Source organism: Balaenoptera borealis, assembly GCF_965194805.1.
Source record: "Balaenoptera borealis genome assembly, chromosome: 8".
Classification (NCBI taxonomy): Eukaryota; Metazoa; Chordata; class Mammalia; order Artiodactyla; family Balaenopteridae; genus Balaenoptera; species Balaenoptera borealis.
Window position 1 is genome coordinate 114,615,722 of NC_138865.1, and position 25,435 is coordinate 114,641,156.

The 25,435-nt window shown below is 45.9% G+C and overlaps 1 protein-coding gene across 2 annotated transcripts in view; it reads left to right on the plus strand.

The window, feature by feature from the left end:
* Nucleotides 1-25,435, plus strand: part of STXBP1 (syntaxin binding protein 1) — a 69,974-nt gene that overhangs the window by 29,454 nt on the left and 15,085 nt on the right. For both annotated transcript variants that reach the window (XM_082402659.1, XM_082402660.1), the window contains exons 2-15: nt 4,833-4,882; nt 6,551-6,632; nt 9,879-9,955; nt 10,923-11,001; nt 12,134-12,237; nt 13,951-14,099; nt 15,824-15,908; nt 16,713-16,843; nt 18,298-18,405; nt 19,456-19,516; nt 20,855-20,920; nt 21,561-21,641; nt 23,804-23,942; nt 24,662-24,771. In XM_082402659.1, coding sequence (XP_082258785.1) covers nt 4,833-4,882; nt 6,551-6,632; nt 9,879-9,955; nt 10,923-11,001; nt 12,134-12,237; nt 13,951-14,099; nt 15,824-15,908; nt 16,713-16,843; nt 18,298-18,405; nt 19,456-19,516; nt 20,855-20,920; nt 21,561-21,641; nt 23,804-23,942; nt 24,662-24,771 — 1,322 coding nt within the window. The remainder of the gene's footprint in view (nt 1-4,832; nt 4,883-6,550; nt 6,633-9,878; nt 9,956-10,922; nt 11,002-12,133; nt 12,238-13,950; nt 14,100-15,823; nt 15,909-16,712; nt 16,844-18,297; nt 18,406-19,455; nt 19,517-20,854; nt 20,921-21,560; nt 21,642-23,803; nt 23,943-24,661; nt 24,772-25,435) is intronic.

The window sequence follows — 25,435 nt, forward strand, 5'->3', positions numbered from 1 at the left end:
CTTGGGAGGACATAGGAAGGCACAAATTGGCACTTAAAAGATTGATCATAATCTTACCACACAAAAATAGCATTTTGATTAAAATTTTCTACTTTTTCCTATGCATATATCCTTTTTCTTTAGTTTTATTTATTTATTTTTGGCTGCGTTGGGTCTTCATTGCTGCGCAAGGGCTTTTCTCTAGTTGCGGCAAGCGGGGGCTACTCTTCGTGGCAGTGCATGGGCTTCTCATTGCGGTGGCTTCTCTTGTTGCAGAGCACAGGCCCTAGGCACATGGGCTTCAGTAGTTGTGGCACACGAGCTCAGTAGTTGTGGCTCACAGGCTCTAGAGCACAGGCTCAGTAGTTGTGGCGCACGGGCTTAGTTGCTCTGCGGCGTGTGGGATCTTCCCAGACCAGGGCTCGAACCTGTGTCCCCTGCATTGGCAGGTGGATTCTTAACCACTGCGCCACCAGGGAAGCCCTATCCTTTAAAAAATAGTTGTAGCCTACCTTTTTCCCAGAGCCATGTATTTTGAATATTTTCTCCCTCTGTTGTATTCACCTGGGGAAACTCTAACCCTAGTTGAAACCAACTTTTCTTTCCTTTCTGGCATACACCTGGACAATCAAACATTACTGGGGCAGAAAAAAGAAAATCACACAACTGAGCTGCCTGGTTTTACTTTAAATTTATGGTCGTGGACCTCAAATTAGCCCTTAAAACTGTTGAGAAATGCTAAAACATCTCTGTAGGAAATCCCCTTTCGGGACTTCCCTGGTGATCCCTCGGTTAAGACACTGTGCTTCCACTGCAGGGAAGCAGGTTTGATCCCTGTATGTCAGGGAACTAAAAGGATATGCGCTTTCCCAATCTTTGGGAAGATGTGTGATACCATCTTTCTTCAAACCTTCCATATACAGCACCACTGTCCCTACTCTGAGCCAGTGACCTCGTTTCTAATGAGGAAGCCCCTCCGCTCTGCCACCACTCTTTCAGCCCACCATTGGTCCCCTGCCTCCCCCCACCGGGTGGACCTGGTGCCCTGCCTCCTATCCCAGGTCAGGCTCTCTTCCTGTGTCTCAGACCCCAGCCCCTTCCTCCTCCTCAGGGACCTCAGTCTTTGAATGATCCGTCCTCTCTCCTGCATCATCAATCTCCCCCTCTCTTTTGGTTTATCGCCAATACCATTTTTTTAAAATGCTGTAATTGGGAATCCCCCAGTGGTCCAGTGGTTAGGACTCCGTGCTCTCACTGCCAGGGCCCCAGGTTGGATCCCTGGTTAGGGAACAAAGATCCCACAAGCCGCACAGCGTGGCCAAAAAAAAAAAAAAAAAAAAGATCTAATTTCTCACATCTTAAAAAAACAAAGGACTTCCCTGGTGGCACAGTGGTTAAGAATCCTCCTGCCAATGCAAGGGACACGGGTTCGAGCCCTGGTCCGGGAAGATCCTGCATGCCTTGTAGCAACTAAGCCCGTGCGCCACAACTACTGAGCCTGCGCTCTGGGGCCCACGAGCCACAACTACTGAGCTCGCGAGCCACAACTACTGAAGCCCATGTGCCTAGAGCCTGTGCTCTGCAACAAAGAGATGCCACCGCAGTGAGAAGCCCGCACACCGCAACGACGAGTAGCCCCTGCTCGCCACAACTAGAGAAAGCCCGCGTGCAGCAACGAAGACCCAACACAGCCAAAAATAAATAAATAAAAAATAAATAAATTTAAAAAAAAAAGAATTAGTATTAAGTAAAAATAACTGAAGAAAAGCTTTCATTTCAAAAAAAAAAAAAAGAAAATCCCTTCCTTGATTTCACATTCTCTGTCTACCCTGTCTAGCTTTCTTACTTTTCTCTGCTACCTTATAGGAAAACCTCTTGAAAAAGTTGTCTAGATAGTCTGAGTCTGTCTTCCTCATCACCCATTTTAAACTGGCTTCATCCTTATTATTTCACAAGAATGCTTGTCAATAAAGACCGTGTTTCCATCCCATCTTACTGGTCCTACAAGCATTTGGGATTTTCTCCAACCTTACCTCTATGTAGTAATAATGCCCAGATTTTAAACTGTAGCTAAAGGTCAGTCTTTCAAGCTCCAGCTACGCTGTATCTCCCCTCGGACGTCTCTTAGCCATCTCAATCTTTAATCAAAAAAGGATTTTCGGTATTCTCCTACAGATCAGTTCTTTCCTCCCTCTAAATCTTTTGTGTCTCTACATCAATTTCTTTGTTTAAGCCAAAAAGCTAGGAGTTATCTGTTTCCTTTCTTTACTTTTCCCCCACACCCAATTCAGCAGCTAGCCCTGTTGGCTATACGTCCAAATAGATATCAAATTTACCCTCTTCTCGCCATGTCCACTGCCACCAGCCATGGATGGGCCCTTGAGAAGGCGTCCTGACTGTACTTCTGCTTCAGTTCTTGCCCCCCTCCAATCTCATCTCTACAGCACATCAGATGACGTCCCTACCCTCGGTGGCTTTCCGGTGCCCTTCAGATAAAATCATCCTCCCGTCAAGGTCCCCTGTGATCTGGCCTCCAGCCTCAGCTTCTACCAGCTTCAGTTCCCAGAAGCTGTCAGGCTCTTTTTCCTTTTTCCACCTCGAGCCTTTGTGCCTCCCCATGCTCCTTTCCCAGCCTTTGACTGGCTGGCGTATTCCTCAGAGAGGCCGTGCCTGAGCCCGCCCTCCTTTTTTTTTGTCCACCACGTGCAGGATCTTAGTTCCCCAACCAGGGATCGAACCTGCGCCCCCTGCAGTGGAAGTGTGGAGTCCTAACAACTGGACTGCCAGGGAAGTCCTTTTTTTTTTTTTTTTTTTTTCCCTGTTTTTTTGTTTGGTTTTTGTTTTCTGGGTTTTTTTCATCTTTTTTTCTTCTGATCCCCTCTTAAAGGTAGCTCTCCACACTGGGTATTTTCCTTTCTACCACGGCCCTTATTTATTTACCTTAGAGCATTTGTGAGAAGCCGTGATTGCCCTTTTGTTTTGTCTGCTTCCGTCACTAGAGTGTAAGCTCCGAAGAAGCAGTGCCATGTCTGCTGTTGTTCATCCCTGGTGCTGGGTCCAGTGACTGGCAAACAGTGGTATTGAGTGAATGAGTGGGTATTTTCCATATCATTATTTCTAATGGGTACATAGTACCCATTGCACAAATGTAACCTAATTGACTTAACCACTGCCTTATTATTTGATATATACGTTCCCAGTTTTTCACCACACTGAAACATGGGAAATAATCTAAATGGCTATTGGGAAAATTGTTGACTAAACCAGGGACTATTATGCAGGCATTTAAGATCCTAGGAAGCATTTTTATTAACATGGAGAAATGAGTTTTCTTAATGAAATAAAGCATAATACGAAATTATATATACAACATGATGTTAGCTATGTAAAAGTTCATGGGAAAAGCGAGTAGAAAATAAACTAAAATGTTAATTATGCATTTTGGGTTGGCAGGATTACAAATGATTTTTCCTTTTGATTTTTTTCAAGTATACAAGTAATACATGATATTTTCTTCTTTATACTTTTCTGTGTTTTCCAAGTTTACTGCAATGAGTGCGTATTTTTTTATAATCAGGTAAGAAGCTCTTAAAAATTTTAGAACACTTTGATGACACATCAGATTATTGTAGCTAGTGAAAAGCAGAGTCAGGAACCATCGTGCTCTGGAGAATGACCTAAAATGTTTGAAGCACACTTGCTAATGACAGCTCTTAGCCTTGAGTCCTTCCAGGCCTGTGGATGATCTGGGTTTAGAAAGAGTAGCAGAGCGCTGTTTCCTGTGAATCCTCCGTGACCGGGTAGACTTGTGTGTGGTGTGACATTATAGAAACTGTGGCTTAACAAAAGTGTTGTTTTTGGGTGAGAGCATCCCACAGATGTTCTCAGGGTTGGAAAGATATCACAACTGCTCTTCACATCTGTTTTTGGAGCTTGACGGGGGCTCATGTGCCCTGGGGTATTGTCATAACATTTTACCCACTTATCTTAAATCAGTGGTTCTCAAACCCCAGACCCTTTTGGGAATTCGAGGTCAAAACTATCTTCATAATAAGACTAAGATGTTATCTGCATTCTCTTATTCTCTCACAAACGTACAGTGGAGTTTTCCAGATGCTATATGATTCACAGCAGGTTATTTAAGAAGCAGAACCCAGCTGTCTTCTACGAAGCCAGACATTAAGGAGAGTTGCAAAGATGTAAAACAATGCCAGTATTCTCACTAAAATTGTTTTATTATGGAAAATATAAATAGCATTTTGGGAATTCCCTGGTGGTCCAGTGGTTAGGACTCAGCACTTTCACTGCCATGGCCCAGGTTCAATCCCTGGTCAGGGAGCTGAGATCCCAAAAGTTGCACAACGCAGCCAAAAAAAAAATATATAAATAGCATTTTAATGAAGTGCAACTATGTTATCATAGAATGGGTTTATTATTATTGTAATTGAATTAACACATATTTTAAAAATTTCTCAGTTTAACTTCTAATACAGGTAATGTCAGTAGATATTTGCCCACATACACAAGCACTCTTTGGGGTCCTCAATATTTAACAGTATAAAGGAGTCCTGAGACTACAAAGTTTGAGAACTACTGAATTAAGGAAGCAGGAAGAGAACTGTCTTTATGGTGGATTGATTATGGCTCAGTAGACAGATTGGTTCAATTGCATGACTCAGGAGAACCTAAGCCTGTGGAGGGAAAATGACCTCGTCTAATAGGCAGGGGTTGGAAGTCCTTGAAATTACATTAGGTTTTTTCTTCCACCTCCCTCCTCCTTCCCTCTCTCCTTTCCTCCCTCTCCCCTTCCCTTCCTCCTTCTGTCCTTCCTTCCTTTTTCTCTCCTTTTTTAGAGATCATGCATGATGTGATAAAGAAGGTAAAGAAGAAGGGAGAGTGGAAGGTAAGTAGAAAAGCACAATTAATGACCTTAAAGGTGAGTTCATGGGGAAAAACAAGAATGGAGTAGAGTTGGGGAGAGGCATGTAGGCGGGGAATGAGGACCTTTGCTGTGCCCAGAGGATACCAAAAGCTTCTGGACTAGAGAAAGGTAATCTGCTGTGCCTCCCATTTTATACAATCCTGGTTAGGAAATCTCTTGGTCATAAAGCTTATCTTTAAGATCACCTGGTGAGGCATTCTAGAAGTGGAACTCTTTTATTCAGACAAGATCTTACCTGAATAAAGCAGAAGGTGGAATTATTCTGCTTGCTGGGAGACAAGAGGGGACCCTTCTTGCCCCTCTGGTGGCCCTAAAGCGTGTCCATGGAACCCACACAGCAGTCCGAAAAGCCCTCGTCTGGCCTGTCCCGTCTGCCCGTAGCTGCATAAGACAAAACAACTAAGCTTGTTTATTCATTTAACATTGAGAGCAGTGCTGGAAACTGTCATGTACCTGAAACACGTATTTAAGTCAGTCTAATTGATTATGGCCTCGGTTCCGGGAGTGGGTGATGCAAGTCGGAAACATGCTGTCCTCCATCCAGGAAGTCTGTGTTTGAAGGACCATCTGGTTGTCTGGGGCCGGGCATTACAATGACCAGGAGAGCACACCATCTTACTTGAACTTCCCTGTGTGTTGTTGAAGGGCTTATGCCAACCATTCTTGCTCCCGAGTTTTCCTGTAGTGAAGTTCACCCGGCCTGGGAACAGCAGAGCTGATTGGTACCAGGAGGCTTTTGAAGTCTCACCCTGGCCTCGTGAGATTACGTTTTAGCCAAAGCATCCATCCTCATACCCAGAGCGGGAGGCCAGCTGGTGGGAACTCTTTATGCCTGCCTTTCTCTCTTATGCTTCCCATCAGTAATGGACTTGTGGACATGTGAATTTTAAACTAACCTTGAGGAAACTGCCTCATAAAATGAAAACTGATTGGCCCTCGTGCTACAGCAAGATGCTTTCAGGCCCACATTTTTCCAGCACCTGTTGCCTGGGTTTCTATCTTTGAAGAAGCATAGGAGAAATAGCTTTGTTTTAGCTTCCTCTCTCCACTGTGGGCCAAATGGAGATAGGAAAGGTTGGCTGAAGAATTGCAGGTATGAAGCTTTTAGACCAGGACGGCACATTCTTATTCTTCCCATCTGAACTGAGATAGAGTTCGCTCCCGGGATGACACGTGCTGGTCCATCCTGATGATGTCTGCAACGAAGTCCTCTCCTTCCACCCCGTAAATGTGGCACTATGTTCATTCTCCCACTAAGAAAAAGTTTACGCCCTGAAAAAACACCCTCTAATATGAATTTCTCCAAGTGTGGATGCTGTAGATGAATTTTTTTCTTTTTCTTTTTTTTCTTTCGCATTTTTATGAGTATTTTCTTTGTCATGGAAAAAACTTTAATTTTTTTAAGTTTAAAATATTAAGTCACATCAGCGAGAGCAAACTCTCCTAGAAGCTTAGGTTTGGTGGGGAAATAAAAGCTAGCATGTATCTCGGCAAACTTCTGGCTCGTAGGAAGCATTAATGACTCAGAATTCTGTGTTGCTAAGCTCTTTCTGAAGTCTGACTGGGTCAGCGGAGGAGATAATCGTAGCAGGTGCCCGTCAGGCTGTAAACTGTTCCCTTTGTTTGCAGGTGCTGGTGGTGGATCAGCTGAGCATGAGGATGCTTTCCTCCTGCTGTAAGATGACGGACATCATGACCGAGGGGATAACAAGTGAGCGGCCTTCCCTCTGCCCTCCCGTGACACTCAGCCTTCTCTTGGGGTGTTCTTTCTCCTCCCTATCTGTTATTATCTTGCTTGACTTTATTTTTTTATATAATTTCTATTCGTGAAACCACATTCTTTTTTTTTTTTTTTTTTTGGAGGCGTCGGGTCTTTGTTGTGGCCTGTGGGTTCTTCCTGTGGTGCGCAGGCTTAGTTGCTCCGCGGCATGTGGGACCTTAGTTCCCTGACCAGGGATCGAACCCACGTCCCCTGCATTGGAAGGTGGATTCTTAACCACTGGACCACCAGGGAAGTCCCTATCTTGCTTGACTTTAGATCTTCCAACAACCTGGGTGGTAGGACCGTAAGTTCCTGAGAGAGACCCCAGGCTTTCTTGTTCATCACTGAATCCCCCGCATCCAGTCCAGTGTTAGATGCCCGTTAAGTATCTGTGAAAGGATGCCAAAGGAAGGCTCAATCAAGAAAAAAAAAAAAAGGCAGGCCACCCAATAGAAAAAAATGGACAAAAGAATTAAACAGGCACTTAACAAAGGGAGAAATCCAAATGGCCAATAAATACGTGAAAAATTGGCCCCCTCAGTAGTGGTCAGGGGAATGCAATTAAAACCAGAGTGAGATACTGCTATGTACTCAGATTGGAGTATTTAAAATATGATAATGCCAAGTGGCAGGATATAGAAAAATGGAACTCTGATCTGACACGTGTCAGTTGGTACAGCTACTTTGAAAAACATTTGGCAGAGTCTAGGAGAGTTGAGGCATGCAGATCCTATGAGCCAGCACATCTGCAGTTAGATGTATGTCCTAGGTAACCCAGGTGTGTGCGCCCGGGATGCTCACAGAGCGTCACTCATAGTAGCCCCAAAGTGGGAGCAACCAAAACATCCATCAGGAGTAGAATGGTAAAATAAATTGTGGAATAGTCACACAGCAGAATACTATTGACATATAGCAAAGAAGAGGAATGAACTCTGACTACTGGCTCATTCCAAAATGTAAATGAATCTGATAAACAATGTTGAGCAAAAGAAGCAAGGTACATCCTTAACAATATGCCTTAATTTACGTAATGTTCAAAAACAGGCAGAGCTAAGCTCTACTGCTTTGAAATGCAGGGACAAGCGAGTCTTAAACAACCACAAAGAGAAGTGATCACCATTCATGTCACCATGGTGGTTCTCTTTGGGGGGAAGGGAGGAAATTGTGATGAGGGAGGGTGGAGGAGGGCACTTCTGCAGTGCTGATGGGTTCTGTTGCCTGACTGGGGTGGTGCTTGTGCAGCATTTGCTTTATAATTATTTGTATATTTATGTTTAATTCATTCTTTGGAATGTGCTTTAGAATTTCACAGTAATAGGTTTTTGAAATAAGTTCAATCACCTGCTCAAGGTCACTGGCCAGTGTCACACCTGAGACTAGGACACAGACCTCCTGGCTGCTCTCCCCAGCTCTTTTTCACATTTGTGTGCAGCTCAAGTCTTACTTAGGAGCCCCTTTCAGGAGAGATCTTGTATTTTGATCTGTGAAACAGCATTAATGGAAAAGCTGTCTATTTTGATGTATTATTTCAAACAAGGAAGTTTAACCTTTGTTTTTCCTCCTAAAAAACTTTGGGTGGAACATACCTGTTGCAATGCAGCTCCCAGTTTTTTCCCCTGGAGAGAACTTTTATATGGTATGTGGCCCACAGACGACTGCTGGTCTTTGTCGAAATTACTACCATACCACAATCACGGGAGGGAGAACAAGGAGGCTTGAGGTTTTCATTAAGCTAGATGAATGTAATGTAAAGGTTGGTGACTTCATCATTTTTAAAAATACATTTCCGCAAAAAAAATTTTTTTAAGATAAAATAGAGGACAAAAAAAAGAAATTAAAATAAAATATAAACATATTTCCAAATCTAGTTTATCTATCACCAAAAGCGTAGTCCTGTAAATAGGAGTACATCATTTTTGGTGTGACTTTACGTCATTCAGTTATCCAAGACCAGACTTGCCCCTGTTTTGAGCTTCAAAGTTATTTTCCTCACTGAATTTTTAAAACTTTTTTTTTCCTCTATCAAGGCAAAAAATGCAAATATAGGAGAAAAGCCAAATGTAGCTAATAAGCTTCTAACAAAGAAGCAGCACCGTCCTGCCCTCCTTCTTCCTCCCCCATCCCCTAGGATCCATCACCCCAGAGACAGCTACTCTGCTCTTTCTTCTGGTTATCTTTTTGATATTTCTAAATAAGTGCTTATAGGATTATCTCTTGATTCATCATGTTAGACATTATCTGTTGACTTCCTGTGGTAGATGAGGGTTCAGCTCTCCCCTCCTGCCCACAGACTCTTCCCTATCCTAGAAGTTTTTTTTAAATGTCCTTACTTGGCAAAATTTAAAAGCCAGCAAGCCTGTGTTAACCACCCCCAAATATTTGGGGGGGGAAGTATTACTAGCCTATGAAATTCAAACATCTACAACCCCTGATAAAGTAGATGGTTGAGAGATTTTGGTATTAATTTGAACATTGTTTGGGGTGAAAAGTCTTTGTAAATGTTACAAGGGATACTTCTAAAGGGATGCTTTTATTTGTTTACATCACCTGCATAGGAAGAATGGCACTGTACGATTTCCTGCTCGCTCTGTACCAGAGGACAGTGTAGCGTAGGTGATGCATCCTAAGCTTTATCAGGTGACTAGAGAGATGATGACTTAGGTCTTCTTTCCCCAGCAGATGAAGTAGCTGACATACTGTAAAAGAAACCAGCAAACCAAACACCCACGGTTTGCTTTAACAAAATTTGATGTTTAGTCTTTGAACTATTGCGAGGAACAGTATTATACAGCAGGTATGTTTGGAATGTCTTCATTTGATATACAAAGGAAAATGATAAAACGATCTAATTGTTGAAAAACCAACCCAACATGGAAATTCTAAAGGAATTGGGATTATCTAGGACAGATGAGAAAAAACTGAAGGAAGAGGCAAAAGACTAGATCAAGGAATTTACTTAAACTGAAATGAGAAATAGGAAGTATTTAGTGTGATAAGGTTTCAGGTTTTCTACCACCTGAGCCTCGTGAGACAGAGGAACGTGGTAAATCTGGGGAAGGGGCATTGAGTCTTTCCTCCCCCCCACTGTAGATTTTTATTGTGCCAGTCTGAAGGTGGCCTCTCTCTATGGCTTCTAGTTTTATGATCACCAGTTCTGTTTTCTTATTTACCATGGGCCGCTGTTTTGTTGTCTAGTTGTGGAAGACATCAACAAGCGCCGAGAGCCGCTCCCCAGCCTGGAAGCTGTGTATCTCATCACTCCCTCTGAGAAGGTAAGCCCTGCCCAGAAGAGCTTTGGCTGAGGTTACACGCGCTGGCTTGGTGTCTGTGTGGCACCATGTCTGATGGTTCTGGGTTAAGCACGCATTTAACACCCTGCTCTGTTTAAGCGTGCAATCCACCAACGGGGAAGGTGGGGTGTGGTGAGGAGTGAAGAGTATATTCATTAAACTTTCTGCCAAAAGCCAGGCTGGACCCATCTCGATTCACCCTTGTGTTTGCTTTCTAGGTAGGAGATCACTTTATCTAGTGATCCGCCTCCAGAACTTGGGTATTTTATGCTTTCAGATTTTTTTTTTTTTTTTGGCCTCGCCACGCGGCTTGCAGGATCTTAGTTCCCCCGACCAGCGTTTGAACCTGGGTCCCCTGCAGTGGGAGCTTGGAGTCCTAACCACTGGACCACCAAGGAATTCCCAGATTTATTTCATCAATATCCAGTTAGGGTTCAAATTTACCTGTCTTATCATTTTGGGGGGTTGGTTCAAATCAGTAGCCAAGCAAGGCCCACCTTCTTGCTTTTGGTTGCTAATTGTCTTAATGAAATTCCCCCCCAGTTTTCATGTTTTCTTTTCATTTTTGAAAACTGGCTTATGCGTGAGTTTCTGCAGATGCAACTAAATTGCCAGAACTTCATCGCAATGAATCTCCTGGCAGGTTTCTGACCACTTTCCTCTTTTGTTGGTTTCTTCTTAGGAACCCAAGTTATGGTGGCTCCAAAGCATGGACGCTGTCGTTTTGGAATGAGCTGGGGAGGCTTTTGTTCATCTAAACTCTGAAACAATCCTAATCTTAAATCCTCAGAACTCAGTTATGGCCGAACATAAGTTAGAATTATACATCAGAAATCCCTTGCTATTTTACGCATGTAGCTTGAAGCCAGCATGGATTTGACTCCGTTCAGATGTAGGTTCCATTTGCATCTAGAATCGGATCCAGTTCCCTTTTTTTCCCTTTCCACAGTCTGTCCACTCTCTCATCAGCGACTTTAAGGACCCACCAACTGCCAAGTACCGGGCTGCACACGTCTTCTTCACTGACTGTGAGTACAGCTGTCAGCTGCCGCCCCGGCCTTCCTGCACAGCCAGACTGACCCCAACCAAGCCAGGCCAACAGGGAAGAAATGGGTTGTTCCCACGTTTGTCCTGATCTTTTATTTTCTCTTCAGAAGACAAATTGCATAAGAGATAAAAATAAATGCCCACAAATACAAACCTACTAGGTCCTGCAGTCCCTTCCTGATTAAAAAAATTGCTCCTCTTCTAAGGTCTAGCATGTTTAGTGCTGAGAAGAATTTTCCAATGCCAGCCTTGGTGTTTCATTGTATAGACTTCCAGATATCACTATAAACTGCAGTGTGTTTCCATCTACTTTTCAACTACAAAGACACTCTGATCTGGTGGTATTTGTATCAGGTACAACTGTATCATTGTCCTAGAATGTGTTTTCTTGCTTTGTGGAGGTTTTGTGCATGGAACCTAGTGCAGAGTGCACAATAATAACAGTTCACCCTGTGTTCTCTCTGGGGAAAACCCCACAAAACTCACCACTGAGCAGATGGGGGAAGGTTCTTGCAAAGAAGAATTTTATACTCTTTGAAGACGGGTGGCAAAGAAAGCAGGCAGATGGCATTAGTAATAATAAACGAATGACACATTTCTGGGGACCTGAAACTATTTGTTTGGCCCAGAAGAGTCATGAGAAATCGTGGTTCCCCCACCAAGTGGGACTCCTGTGCAGCTGAGTTCCTTAGAGGGCCTGGGGAAATGTCTGCATCACATTTCCCAACGATTTTATTTTTCTTTACTTATTTTTCATAAGTATCTCAGATGTGTGGTGTTTGTTTATATTACAGGCCTTTTCCTGATCCCTTCTTGATTTCTCTTGGTTCTTTTTCTTCCTCTCCTTAATGTCAGAAAATAGTTTTTATTAGCTCTCAATATCTCAGTCTTTATTGCCATTTGTTTCTTTGTTATACATTGAGGGCCTTGTAGGTGGTTTTGTATTCCTTTTATTCCTTTTATACCCTATAGGTAGTAGGTTGTAGGGTAGGATGAACTTTCTATTTACCTTTTTAAAATCCTAATAAGATAAAGAATTCCCTGGATATGTGCAAATGTTGAAATGAACCAGAAAATGAGCAGGAAAACCTACTGTCTTTGTCATTCTGGCAGCTTGTCCAGACGCCCTGTTTAACGAGCTGGTAAAATCTCGAGCAGCCAAAGTCATCAGAACTCTGACGGAAATCAACATTGCATTTCTCCCATATGAATCCCAGGTGAGGCGGCGTGGGGGAGGGCATAGAAAATCCACATCCTGGCTATTCTCTCAGGAACTCTGGCCACATGCGAGAGGGTGGGGCAGGGGTGCAATAAAGAGAGTGGGGGAGGGGATTGCTGAATGACGTGTTGTGAGTGGACGTTTACGTAATGGCAACAGTAGTCCTTAGGGGTCTGCCCAAGATGCCCTCGTGTTAGTCTCCAGTTATTTCTGACTTTCTGCAGCCATCCTGCCCTTCTTAGTGTTCATTTTATCCTCACTCACATTGTTCACGCCTATTGGCTGACTCCTTGAATAAGCAAAAAGTAGCCAATCCAGAAAGAGCTTGGGAGAAGGGGAGGGGAAGGGATCAGACAACACCCGTTTGCTGCAAAGGAGACTGTTTTTATGTAGAGATAACCTCAGCTTGTCATGTGCCGAAGGAACAGATGGTAGCCTTCATCATGAGCTGTTAACGCTTCAAGTGCCAAAACCTCTCCTCTTGGAAAAAAACAAAGTCGTTAAACCAGTAAAGGTGAAGCTGATCATGAGAGAACATACAAAATTTTTACCTTAGTATTTTAAGATTTGTTAAAATGCCTCCTCCTTGCAAAGAAACAAAAAATAACACAACTTCTGTGCATTTTGTAGAGGTAAGAGATGATTGCGGCATTTCGGGTCTTTATAGATCAGCTTCTAGACGCCAGAGAGTGACCAATTCTTCGGTAAGAAGAGATGGAAAAAATAGAGTGTGAATATTTTAAAAAGACAGTCTCTTTGCCCTCTTACCTGGCCTAAAGCTTAATCTCAGCTTGAGCACAGGAATTTTTTTCCTCTGTGTGAGCCCTGTCACCACTTGGATTGAACAAAATCCAACTTTAGCATACTCAACCATATTATATTTCATATATTTTTGAAACGTAATAACCTTTTTTTAAAACCTCAGGTTTTCCAGATCACGGTAGTTTATCTCATAGAGATTCTGAGAGAATACTGATAGCTGGTAGCCTCGTAGTTTAAGAGGGAAGTTTAGTCTTCTAGAACCCTCCAAAAAAAAAAAAAAGAAAAAGAAAAATACTTAGAACATACTATGAGGATAGGAAATTATTAAATCCATACAGAGCTCCTTTATTTGCTACAGTCACAGCACAATTTCTAGCCTGTCCCTTACTTATTTAAACTTACAATGCAACGGCCCGTGTGGTGCGCCAAGACCTACCCCCCTGCTCTCCTCCTGGGCTCCTCGCTGTTCATCAGACGCAGGCACATGCCTGCCTCAGGGCCTTGGCACCAGCCGGTCCCTCAGGGAGCCCCCTGCTGGGCAGAAACCCTGCACCTCCTTCAAGCCCTGGCTCAAAACATCCCCTCCTCAAGGAGGCTCGTGTCCTCCCTGTACATCCTGTGGGCATTCTTTCCCTGCTTCTTATGTTCTCATACACGTACCCATTTCTCAAATACCATAAAATTTACTTTTCATTATGTTTGTTGTCTGCCTCTTCCTGCAAGATTGCACGCTCCTTGAGGGCAGTCATGGTTTGGTCACTAACAGTTCCAAGTGGTTAGCACAGTGCCTGGCACTCAGCAGACACTCAAGCCGTGTTTGTAGAAGAAATGAAAATCTGAGACACCCAGCCTCACTACCAGCTTGGAAAAAAACTCTGACGGTTCACCATTCTGGATGCATATGACAGTTCACCGTTCTGGAAATATATGTATTTCTTCCCCATCTCAGGTGTATTCCTTGGACTCTGCTGACTCTTTCCAAAGCTTCTACAGTCCCCACAAGGCTCAGATGAAGAATCCGATCCTGGAGCGCCTGGCGGAGCAGATCGCAACTCTGTGCGCCACCCTGAAGGAGTACCCAGCCGTGCGGTATCGGGGGTAAGGCTGCGCCCCAGTCTGCCTTCGGTGGCCCCCCCAGCGTGTCCCCGAGCAAGAACTTCCTCTGGCCTTGCCATTCCTCTGGCAGTTGTCTCCAGAGGGTCAAGATTTGAGTGTCTCCATTTATAATTATTTAACAGTGTTTTTGCTCTTTTCTAAATTTTATTGTGGAATATACCAATACATACAGAAAAGGGCATGAAATACATATATTCAGTCAGTGAATAACTAAATGTGAACCCCCTGTAACTACAATCCAGGTTTCCTACAATTTTTCATCTCTTCCTAACCTTAAAAATCAAATACCCACCTTGCAAAAGATGTTTCAGAGTAAGATAAAATACAAGGAGAATAATTCTCCAAAGGACACATTTCTCAGATTTGATAAGGTCATTCACTTATCACTTACCTGCTGTGTGCTAAGTGCTAGGCAGGCGGACTTAACCTGAAGACACAGCCCCTGCCCTTAGAAACCCCTGATCTGGGAGGGCAGGTAGGATGTGCACACCTACTATGTAGGCCTGCGAGACCAGTGCCTTAGGACAGTGCAGGCCACAGGCTTGGGCATCCAGAGCAGGGAGAGGGCCCTTTGAGCTGAGAGGAGCAAGCACAGCTTCAGAGCAGAGGCGGCATCTGAGCCCAGTCCCGGAGGCCAGGTTCAGATCTCAGTAGACCGATGAGGAGCCGGGGCCATTTTGTTGGGATGAGCAGAAGCATGACGTTGGACAACAAAGGGCGAGCTGGGGGAGGGGTGGTAGTCTAGCGCGGTGTATGTGTGGGCAGTGGGGCGAGGTGAAGCCATTTCTGGAGGCCTTGGATGCCAAGTTTGGGATCATGCCCTTCAGTGGTTATCACTGGGTAGCCTCTGGGGGATTGGCACGGGGAGTGAACGCAGTGGTGTGGGAGTGCGAAGCTGGGAGCATGAGTGGGAGTCACAGCCCCACGAGGAGAAGCAGAAGGGCGGGGGGCACAGCAGGAGGAGCGGAGGGTCTGAGCAGGAAGTGCAAGGATCCTCATCACCTCACTGTCCGCAGGGACGTGCACCCGTGGGACAACGCCCCCCTCCATTAGCGTCCTCCCCGACAGAAGCCTGGTGGAAGATAAGAAATGGGGTCTTGGGGTTCACTCGTTGGAGGGATAGGGCTGGGAGCAGAGCTGCTTTTGCGCTGAGCGTGGCCGGGTGGCAGGCAGCAGCCACAGGATAAACATCGCCAGGAGGAGCCCAAGAAGTGCCACCCGGCTCAGACAAGGCGGAAGGTCCACAGGTTCTCACTTGTGTCTTTCCGGCTCTGCTGGCAGAAATGTCACTTCCAACGAAACAAAACAGGGTCCAAGGGAATTTGAATTGAGGGAAGTGAGAGTCAGGTGGGTCAGACTCAGACAGCCTGATCATGGGAAAAGGATGGATGGTTAGGACCCTCTGCTGAAGTGTGGTTGTTTATCTGGAGCTGCTTGGAAATACTACCTCTGTTTCCATTTGGATAGTTTGGTTTTTTTAAAGGAAACTAGAAAATCATTTATGTTCCAGGCACCGAGCTAAGTTTTTTATTTGTCCTTTTAAATTATACATCTAATGTGAGTATATTCTCATTGTAAAAGAACAATACAGATGAAGCTTGTGTCTCCCTTGACCCTCCCGCACTGTCCTGCCTTCCTCCCTGAGGGCAGACAGTGTCATCGATTGGGGCAGGGCCGTTCACCCTCTGTCCCTCCTCCTTTGTCAGGGAATACAAGGACAATGCTTTGCTGGCTCAGCTAATCCAGGACAAGCTCGACGCGTACAAAGCCGATGACCCGACAATGGGGGAGGTAAGTCTTACTTGGCCCATGTGCTTCTCTCACCAGGCGACCACAGTGTCCGTGTGGCAGCCTGGGCACAGCTGGCTTCCTTTGCTCACAGAGCGTGTGTGAGCGCCCTTGTTCCTGCGCAGTGAGCTCCAGCGCAAGCCCTTGGGCAGGCGATACAGATTGTGTTCAGTGTAGCTGAGCTACCAACTTGTTTCTGTTTCCTGGGACTTTCCCAGTGTTAGCACCGACAGCCCTGCCTCCTGGGACCCCCCTCAGTGGAGCAGTATCAAAACCAGAAAATTGACATTGCTACAATCTCCAGACCTTATTCAGATTTCACTAGTTAGTACACGTGCTCGGGTGTGTGTGTGCACGCGCACGTGCGTGCACAGTTCCGTGCAATTTTATCACATGTGTAGATACATGTAACCACCACTGCGATCAAGACACAGAACTATCCCATCACTATCTTGATTTAAAAACTGACAGCCCCAGGTTCTGGGGACCCCCTTAGTCCCAAGCCGGCTGGATGATGGGTCACCCTTTTTATAGCTGAACCTAGGTGGTGTTCCCCTTCGTAAGCTCACTTTAGACCCCAGCCACAGTTTTGGTCTGCATCAAAGGGCCCTTGTTATGAAATAGACACACTGGATTCTCACATGGTGTGTGCTGGTGTCCTTGTCCAGCAGTAAATGGACTTAGTGCTGTTTGAGTCAGAGTTTACATCCTGCTGCCACTTTTTACAGGAGGGGTAGCTATGCTAGTTGGAGAAGTGGGAGTTGTATGGGGCGGCTCATGAAACCATTCCCTGTGTCCTTCCTTCAGGGCCCAGACAAGGCACGCTCGCAGCTCCTGATCCTGGACCGCGGTTTCGACCCCAGTTCCCCCGTCCTTCATGAATTGACTTTTCAGGCTATGAGTTACGACCTGCTGCCTATTGAAAATGATGTATACAAGTAAGTACATAGACCCGGTGTGACTGCAGCTTTGCAAATGAACCAAACACACCTCTAATTTAAGAAAAAGGATGTTGTTAATCCTAGGAAAATCCGGTGCATTGATACAGTCTTGCTAATAAGCCCGCAAGCTTTTCTGTGAGTTCCCAAAGTCCAGCTGCACCACCAGCCAGAAACTCCTGCCCCTTTCAAAGAGAACAAGAACTTTAGATCTTTATTTCACAGCTCACGTCACCTCAGTTCATAGCTGGCTTGGGTGTGTTAATATGCTGACTTGTGTGTGTAAGAGCATATCTTATTCAGAGTTGAAACTTCTTAACTACAGATCATGAAATATGATGATAAAATATATCAACAGGAGTTTCCTACTGAATTTTATTTGCAGTTTGCTTCATTATAAACAACATTTTTCTTGGCAGCAATCATCAGAAACTCAATCTGTAAAAACTTATTTTTCTTTCTATGTCCTTTATTTTATAACATTAACCGTAAAGATAGTTGTTTCAAAATGAAGGTTCTAAAAATATGACTGAATCTCAGCTTTTCCCCTTTGGTACCTGTAATTCTTGCTTTCCTTTAGATGTTCATGATTTCACATGTGAAAATTTGCTGAGGGCCAGTTGCAGGCAGCTGCAGAATGCTGTTTAGGTCCCACACATTTGAGGATGGTGTCCCAGGCCGTTTCCAACCAGGAACAAGTGTGATCCTCGCCTTTCCCTTTCAAGTACCTCTGAACCCACCTATAACCTGACTTCACACCTGAGCCAGGTGGCTCTGATGGAGCTCATATCAACTGACCCTGGGGGTTTTAAACCAGGACCTCAAGTCAGTTGACTTTGATTAGACCTTTGGGTCTCTCTCTGCCTAAGAAATCGTTAGCCTTTTTAGATGCAGCAGACCTGACACAGATAGTGACACATCAGATGGTTGGGGTGCTTGCTTGATGTTCAGAAAGATTCGTGTGAACATCTGGCTGTTATTTTTTGTTGTTTGTTTGGGTTTTTTTCTGCTCCTTCCACAAGGAGGAGTTCTACTTTTTTTTTTTAATTAATTTATTTTATTTTATTTATTTTTGGCTGTGTTGCATCTTTGTTGCTGTGCACGGGCTTTCTCTAGTTGCGGCGAGCGGGGGCTACTCTTCGTTGCGGTGCGCAGGCTTCTCACTGTGGTGGCTTCTCTTGTTGCGGAGCGCAGGCTCCAGGGGCTCGGGTTTCAGTAGTTGTGGCTCACGAGCTCAGTTGTTGTGGCGTGCGGGCTCTAGAGCGCAGGCTCAGTAGTTGTGGCTCACGAGCTTAGTTGCTCCACGGCATGTGGGATCTTCCCGGACCAGGGCTCGAACCCGTGTCCCCTGCACTGGCAGGCGGATTCTTATCCACTGCACCACCAGGGAAGCCCCATCTGTCTGTTTTAAACCAGGGGGATTGGATGAATTTTGTGGGATGTCTCCTCTCCAGGTATGAGACGAGCGGCATCGGAGAGGCGAGGGTGAAGGAAGTGCTCCTGGACGAGGATGACGACCTCTGGATAGCGCTACGCCACAAGCACATTGCGGAGGTGTCCCAGTAAGAGCCCACCCTGCGCCCTTCCCCTAGCCTTGGCCAGCCCTGCCCCAGGCTCCAGAGCTCACCCCACCGACACGGGCAATCACAGTTGCCAGTTGCCGGTGTGCGTTCTCTGGGCAGCTTGACCAGAGCTCACCAGTGCATGAATTCGTTGCTTCTGCTAAGTCGCCAACGTGCTAACCAGTGATGATGAACCCCTTCTGATATCTGAGCTCAGGCTACACCGACTTCATGAAGTTAGAAAATCCATTCTGTGTTAGGGTTGCTTTTAGGATTTTTAGAAAGCATTTGTAGCTCTCTCAGTAAGATGCTTTATAGACACTAAACACTTGAAGCCAGTTTATTCTGTTGAAGGATCCAGACTCCACTACATACAGTTCAGTTTTCGTTTATATAGCTGGTGTGTCCCCTTCCTCCCTGTTGTCATACCTAAAATTTCTGAGCAAGTGTTGATGTATTTACTGATACATGTGCTAAACCAGTACCTTGCTCTGAAAGTGTTTCAAAATGTGTCTGACACTGGGAAGTTTTTAATAAGACCTTTAAACTGTAGATAACAAGCCTGCTTTTGCAGAAAGACAGATTCTGCTACACTGAGTTGGTGCTATCCGGCAGGAAATTCACAAAGAAGAGTGAGAAACTATTTCAGCCTGGGATAGTTCTGTTGTTAAATGTTAATTCACATTGCCAGTATATAATTTATTCATGCATTAAATATATGCTTTATTGTACTAATATGCATATTTTATAGCATATACAAAAAACATAAATTTGAAAAGGATGAAGTAAAATTATATAAATAGATGTCCTAACATTTTCTTTTCTGCTCTCAAATTGTCTCGCACACTCCACTATGGAGACCCCTGGCTTAGGGTATTAGGAAAATGATGTATCTGTCTTTCCTCTTAGAAAATCACTTTAGATGTATGCATTACGGGCAAGAAAAGCCGCCACATATTCCTAAAGGAGGAATCTTGCATGACTCCTATAGCATCATATAGAGACACTTGGTGCCGCGTTGAAGCTTAGCTGCGTCCTTCTGTCTTCCAGGGAAGTCACCCGTTCTCTGAAGGATTTTTCTTCCAGCAAGAGAATGAATACTGGAGAGAAGGTAAACCCGGACTCATGCTCCAGTGCTCCAGAGAAAGCCGAAACCCCTGCTTTCTCTCTGGGGGCGGGGAAGATGCCTCCTCAGCACGGGGCTAGTGAGTTGGGGGCTGAGAGGGTCATGGTCCTCTTTTCATCTCTACCATTTTGTCTTATTTCTGTATTCAAAATTGAGATCTGAACCCCCCGCCTTTTGATATTTATAGAGAGCTTCTCCTTGTTACCAAGTTAGTGTTTACTGTTTTGGATCATGGTTCACTTTAAGCCAGAAGAACTTGCTAAAACCTTTTTTAGCTTGTGGTAGCATTAGAATTTATATCCTAATTCACCTGGACCTCTCCTCCTCCTGACTGTTTATCAGAGGTGTTTTACTCTTCTTAGGAGAAATGCCGCTCTGACTGTGTTGCTCCCTGGCTTAGGATCATTAGGCGATTTCCTGATCCCAGTAGAATCAAGCCCCACCGTGGACACGCCTTACAGCGCCCAGGTCATCGGGCCCCACAGACTCTCATCTCTGCCTCCCTCCTCCTTGCCCCCATCGCCTTGCTCAAGCCATGCCTGTGTTCCTTGCCTCGGCCTTGCCTTATGAGGTCCCTTTCCTTTGGCTCAGGCATCGTTTTCTCTGAGCCAAGACTAGGGAGGTGTCTCTGCTCTGCGCCCACATTCATGATTCCCTCCAAGGGTGCTAATCCACTCACTTAGAATGGCTCCTCTGCTCAGTGTTAGCTCCATGAAGGCAGAAATTCTCTTTTTGTCCTTGTATCTCCAGCACCTAAAAGTGCCTGGTATGTAGCAGTCATTCGATAAATTTCTTTTAGGTACATGAGTGGGATTAGGTGGGTCACCCAATTAGAAAGTCAGCAGAGCCCTTCCACCTGTCAGGATGCAGATTCCAGCCTTCTCCCCCCTTCTCCCTACTTCCTACCTGTCTACACAACTACAGCCTTTCTGCGGGGATGAAATGTGAATTGATTCCATGACTGCTTGAGCTGAGCACGCAGAAGAGCAGCATGCAGAGGAAAAACTGTTCTTTGCTGGCAAGCATTATGCTCTCAGTAACTTTCTAGTCCAGTAAATAAAACATAATTGCTAGGTTTCAGAGGTCAGTTCCCCAGCTATAAGACAGTCACGGTATTTGAATCAATAATTTTTTGAGCCAGAGAGGTGGAAATCTAAACATACGTGATCTTGTGTTTAACAGATGCACTTGGGGGGGGGGGTCACAGAGTGTACACTTGGGAGTCCGGTGCTGGCTACTGTCCTGTCCTGTGCCCACCCTCCTTGCCCACCCTCTTAGCTCAGGGCCATTGGAGTGAGACCATGTGCTTCCCTCTTCCCATAGACCACCATGCGGGACCTGTCCCAGATGCTGAAGAAAATGCCCCAGTACCAGAAAGAGCTCAGCAAGGTATGACGATCCAAAATGATCCATTCGCATAGTGAGTATAAACAGCTGCAAAAAGGCTCCTCTACCCTTGCTAATTCATAGAAATCCACAGGTTTTTAGTCATCTTCAATTTTTATTAGAAAAAAATGAAACGTTGGGATAGACAGGTTATTTCCCATGATTTTCTTTTCTCCTTTTCATCTTTTTCTCTCTGTATCCTTGCAATTCCTTACCCTATGGGCCTGAGAGAGAGAGAGCTCGGAGGAAGTCACAATGATCTGGGAGTCACACATCGCTTCCGCCTTAGAAGCGAGTCACTCACTAAATCCACACGAAGGCAAGGGGGATTGAGCGCCACCTGCTGGAGGGAGGAGTATGAAAGGATTTGTGGATGCCTGTGAAACCATCACACCACACCACCCCCATAAAGGATTTCTCCTTCCTCTTGACTCTTGTAGAAGGTGGTCTCTCCCTCTTCCCGACACACACAATTCTCTACCCAGCGGTGTCTGTGAACCTGCTTGAATGCATATTTCATCTCCTTTATGAGGCTGGAGACGCCTTGGTGCCTAGCCCTGTGTCAATACATAGCCCGTGCTTAGTAGATGCTGCGCAAATCAGCGAGTGATTCCTTGACCACACGCTCTCTGCTTTGTCCTAGTATTCGACCCACCTGCACCTTGCCGAGGACTGCATGAAGCATTACCAAGGCACCGTGGACAAACTCTGCCGGGTGGAACAGGTAGGGCCTTTTCCTTCTCTTTCTGCCAGGCCCATTTATTTGCTTAACCTTGAACACCCTGCAGAATCACAGGAAATAGAAATGGGAAAGCCTGCTAGATCGTGTTGTCTCGACTCTCTGGAGCCAGTGCAGTTCCACGCTCAATGGTAGGGACTAGGTTGGTCTGGAATGCCATGCCGTTTGGATTCTGCATGTCTGACTTTCCAGAGGCTCCCTGGAATGGCAGAAGAGAGGTGTACGCAGCGCTGAGCCCTACATTGACAGGGCTGGCTGAAGGTTGTATCCTGAATGTCTTTCCCTCCTGCCGTAGCCACACCAGCTTGGAGACCTAGAGGCTGAAAGTGGGTAGGGCAGCCGAAGGTCAGAAATTCACCCACAGCCTCCCTGATCACAATTGGGATCGGAGTTCTGTCCCTGTCACTGGTTTGTTTGACGTGCTTGTTTCTCTCTGCTTTCTTTTCCTCGTCTGCAAAGGGACATAACAAAGCTGCCACATTTTCCAGGAGTGTCGTGTCGAGTCACTAATCCTGGCACTACATTCCTCACACATGATAACATTTCTCAACCGGGGTCAGCTTCTAAAGGAGGGGAGGTCATCCCACGATGCCGAAGCCTCAGCCAAAGGTCCCTCTTCACAGAAAAAAGAACTCAAGTTCTCAGTGTGAGGCTAAGATTTAAATCTCCTGGTTTGATGTGACAGGCTCGGCTAGGTTTGTAAGACCAGCCCTGATTCATGGACTGTCTCCTACGGGGAAGTAGCCCTGCTGAAATTCATCAGTTTCATGGGTGATGTTTGCAAACGCAAGGCGTCCTCTCCAAGAGAACTTGACTCTCCAGAAGATAGGTTGTCCCTAGAGCAAACGGTACAAATGCAGTTGGGATTCATCCTTGGAAGTCTGCATTTTTCCAGAAGTGCCCAGTGGTATTCGTTGAACTAGTCACATTAAATTTTTTTTTAGTTTATTTATTTATTATTTTTTTAAACATCTTTATTGGAGTATAATTGCTTTACAATGGTGTGTTAGTTTCTGCTTTATAACAAAGTGAATCAGCCATACATATACATATATCCCCATATCTCCTCCCTCTTGCGTCTCCCTCCCACCCTCCCTATCCCACCCCTCTAGGTGGTCACAGAACACCGAGCTGATCTCCCTGTGCTATGTAGTCACATTAAATCTGACTTTGAGGCAGTATTAGAGCCAGGTCCTGCTGAGCAGATGTTTGTTGAGGCTGCGCTGAGCTGGGAAAGGGCCTCGGAGAGGGGCCCCACCTTCCTCTGGCCCAGGCTGGGCAGAGGCCTGAGCTTGAGATCATGCTCGTTATGGACTCCTGGGATCTTGAGAGAAAAAAGGCAACCTTCCGGCAACCTCTGTAAGAGCTCCAGAGAAAGTTGCAGCCGCTGGTCTCAGAACAAGACCAAATCGTTCTTGGTTTGCTGAGACTGATGTGCTGCTTTCTCGGGCCTGTTGAGAATGGATCCGCCTCTTGCCTGAGTTGCGAGGGCGGGGCCATAGACCGTGCTTACTTCACTCTTTATCTTCAGTCCCACTGTTAGCACCCCCTCCCCCTTCATCTCCTTCAGTGGGATTTGCAGGGAGCCCATGTTTTTTTCTCCTCTCCCTAAAAGTGGTTGGAAGATTAAAAACAGAGGTTAAAATCCTAGAGTAGTTAAAACTCAGCGGGCACAGCCTTCCGTGCCAAGGGGAGTGGAGCAGGAAGAGTCCAGCCAGGCGGAGGCACCTTATAATATTGAAGCTTTTCACATGTGGGAAGTGCATCCCCTTAAGCCCCGACCCCTCTGTAGGGCTTCGTCCCTCTTGAGGACCTACCAGGATTGAGGCTTTCCCTGAGGAATTGGCACACGTACACTGGAACTCACCTGGAGGGAACAGCCTGCCTTTAAACAAGATGGCGAATCAGCGTGGTTTCTGGTTTTGGAAAGCGAAGCCTGGGGCTTTCCTCCGTTCTCACTGATGCTGTAGATACCAGTGCTGATTACCCCCGTTCTGATTAATTAATTGAGAGCATAAGCACCTGCTGAAGACCTTCCCCCAACCAAACTAAACATCCCAGACGTTTATGGAGAACCAGTTTTCTAATAGTTACCATTTGTCCAGACTGTTGCCAGAAATGGGGTCAACATGGTGTGTTTTCTGCAGGACCTGGCGATGGGCACGGATGCTGAAGGGGAGAAGATCAAGGACCCCATGAGAGCCATTGTCCCCATTCTGCTGGACGCGAATGTCAGCACTTACGACAAAATCCGCATCATCCTTCTCTACATCTTTTTGAAGAATGGTAGGAACGGTGGGATATAGAGGAGGGGATAGGCCCTTTCTTGGGGAAAATGAGGCAGCTGGGAGAGAGAGAACAAAGTGGAAAACAGTGTAAAAGACAAGGAAAAGGGAAGGAAAGGGGTGTTTAATAAGATCTGAGGGGCTGTTTACATCTGGGGAAATGTCATGTAGGCAAAACAGTTGCAACTAGAGGCTGAGTATCCCCCATTGATTTTGGAGTTAGTCGAAGGGACAGGATAATTCGAAGAGGATAGGGTGGGGACAGCTGGGAGAGTCTATTGGCTTTATGGCCAGTTTGTTAGAGCGTTTCTGCTAGATACTTTTAACTTGCCCCACACTTGTAATCTGTGCCTTTAAATAACTGATTTTTACCCACATATGTTGCCCATAAGTGTCCATAGGTGTCCACTGTGCCGAAGATGTGGACACGGAGGCTCTCCTGTCCAAGCTGACTGTGATGTGGGCCAGGGGTGGTGGTGACGGCTGAGGAGCAGGAGACGGGTGGAAATACAGACCATGAGGGGCAGCTGCTGCTGGTCACAGCCCGTAGGCTAGAGTGGAATTGGAGTCCTGATCTTGTCTTGTCTTACAGTAAACCTGATGCCATGAGCGGATTAGTTCCCACTAATCCCGAGGAGAAGGGGCACTGTTCCCCAGGCTCTGCTTCTCAGTGTGTGATGTCCAGGGGCTGGCGTGGTGATCGGGGTTTTGTTCTCGCAGGCATCACCGAGGAAAACCTGAACAAGCTGATCCAGCACGCCCAGATCCCCCCGGAGGACAGTGAGATCATCACCAACATGGCCCACCTCGGGGTGCCCATCGTCACAGATGTGAGCACCAGCCTCGCATCGGGGGGAGGCAGAGGGGAGACAGCAGCTCTCATCTCTTCTCCCCTGACTGACTTAAGGCAGCTTACAGTACACACACTCAACACTGAGAAGGAGAAAACATAAAATCAGAGGGATGCAGGGGTAGAGGTATACATAAAATCAAGGTGTAGCGCCAGGAACCCAGGCGGGCACATCAAGGAGGCACACATAGTCACAGAGCCGAGCTGTGTCTGTGAACCCGCCCCAAACAGGAGTCATACCAGCTCCGTCCCACGTGTCTTGAGTCAGCCTGGCTCTGCCGTAGGACACTTAGACTCAGCATCTTCTGTGAGGTTGTGAACACAACGATTAGTGTCACGCCGCCTTGCCACCTTTCGGTCTGCTTCTCTGACAATGACTCAGGACCCAGTGGGGTCAGGTGTGGGGGGCCCGACCAGCAATGAACTCTGGAAGAGGCCGGGCGGGGGGCTCCAGGACTCTTCAGAGCCCCCCGCCAGGAACCTTGCTTGTAGGAACCTCACTTCCTGCAGGGAGTCAGCTCACGCCTCAGTGCTGGTAAAGCAGGGTTGTAGGTGGGCTCCTTCTGGAATCTTAGAGTCAAAAGCTTTGTTCCGGAGCCACCAGACCAGAGACCTGTGACTGGGGGCCATCTGGCGTTTTCAGG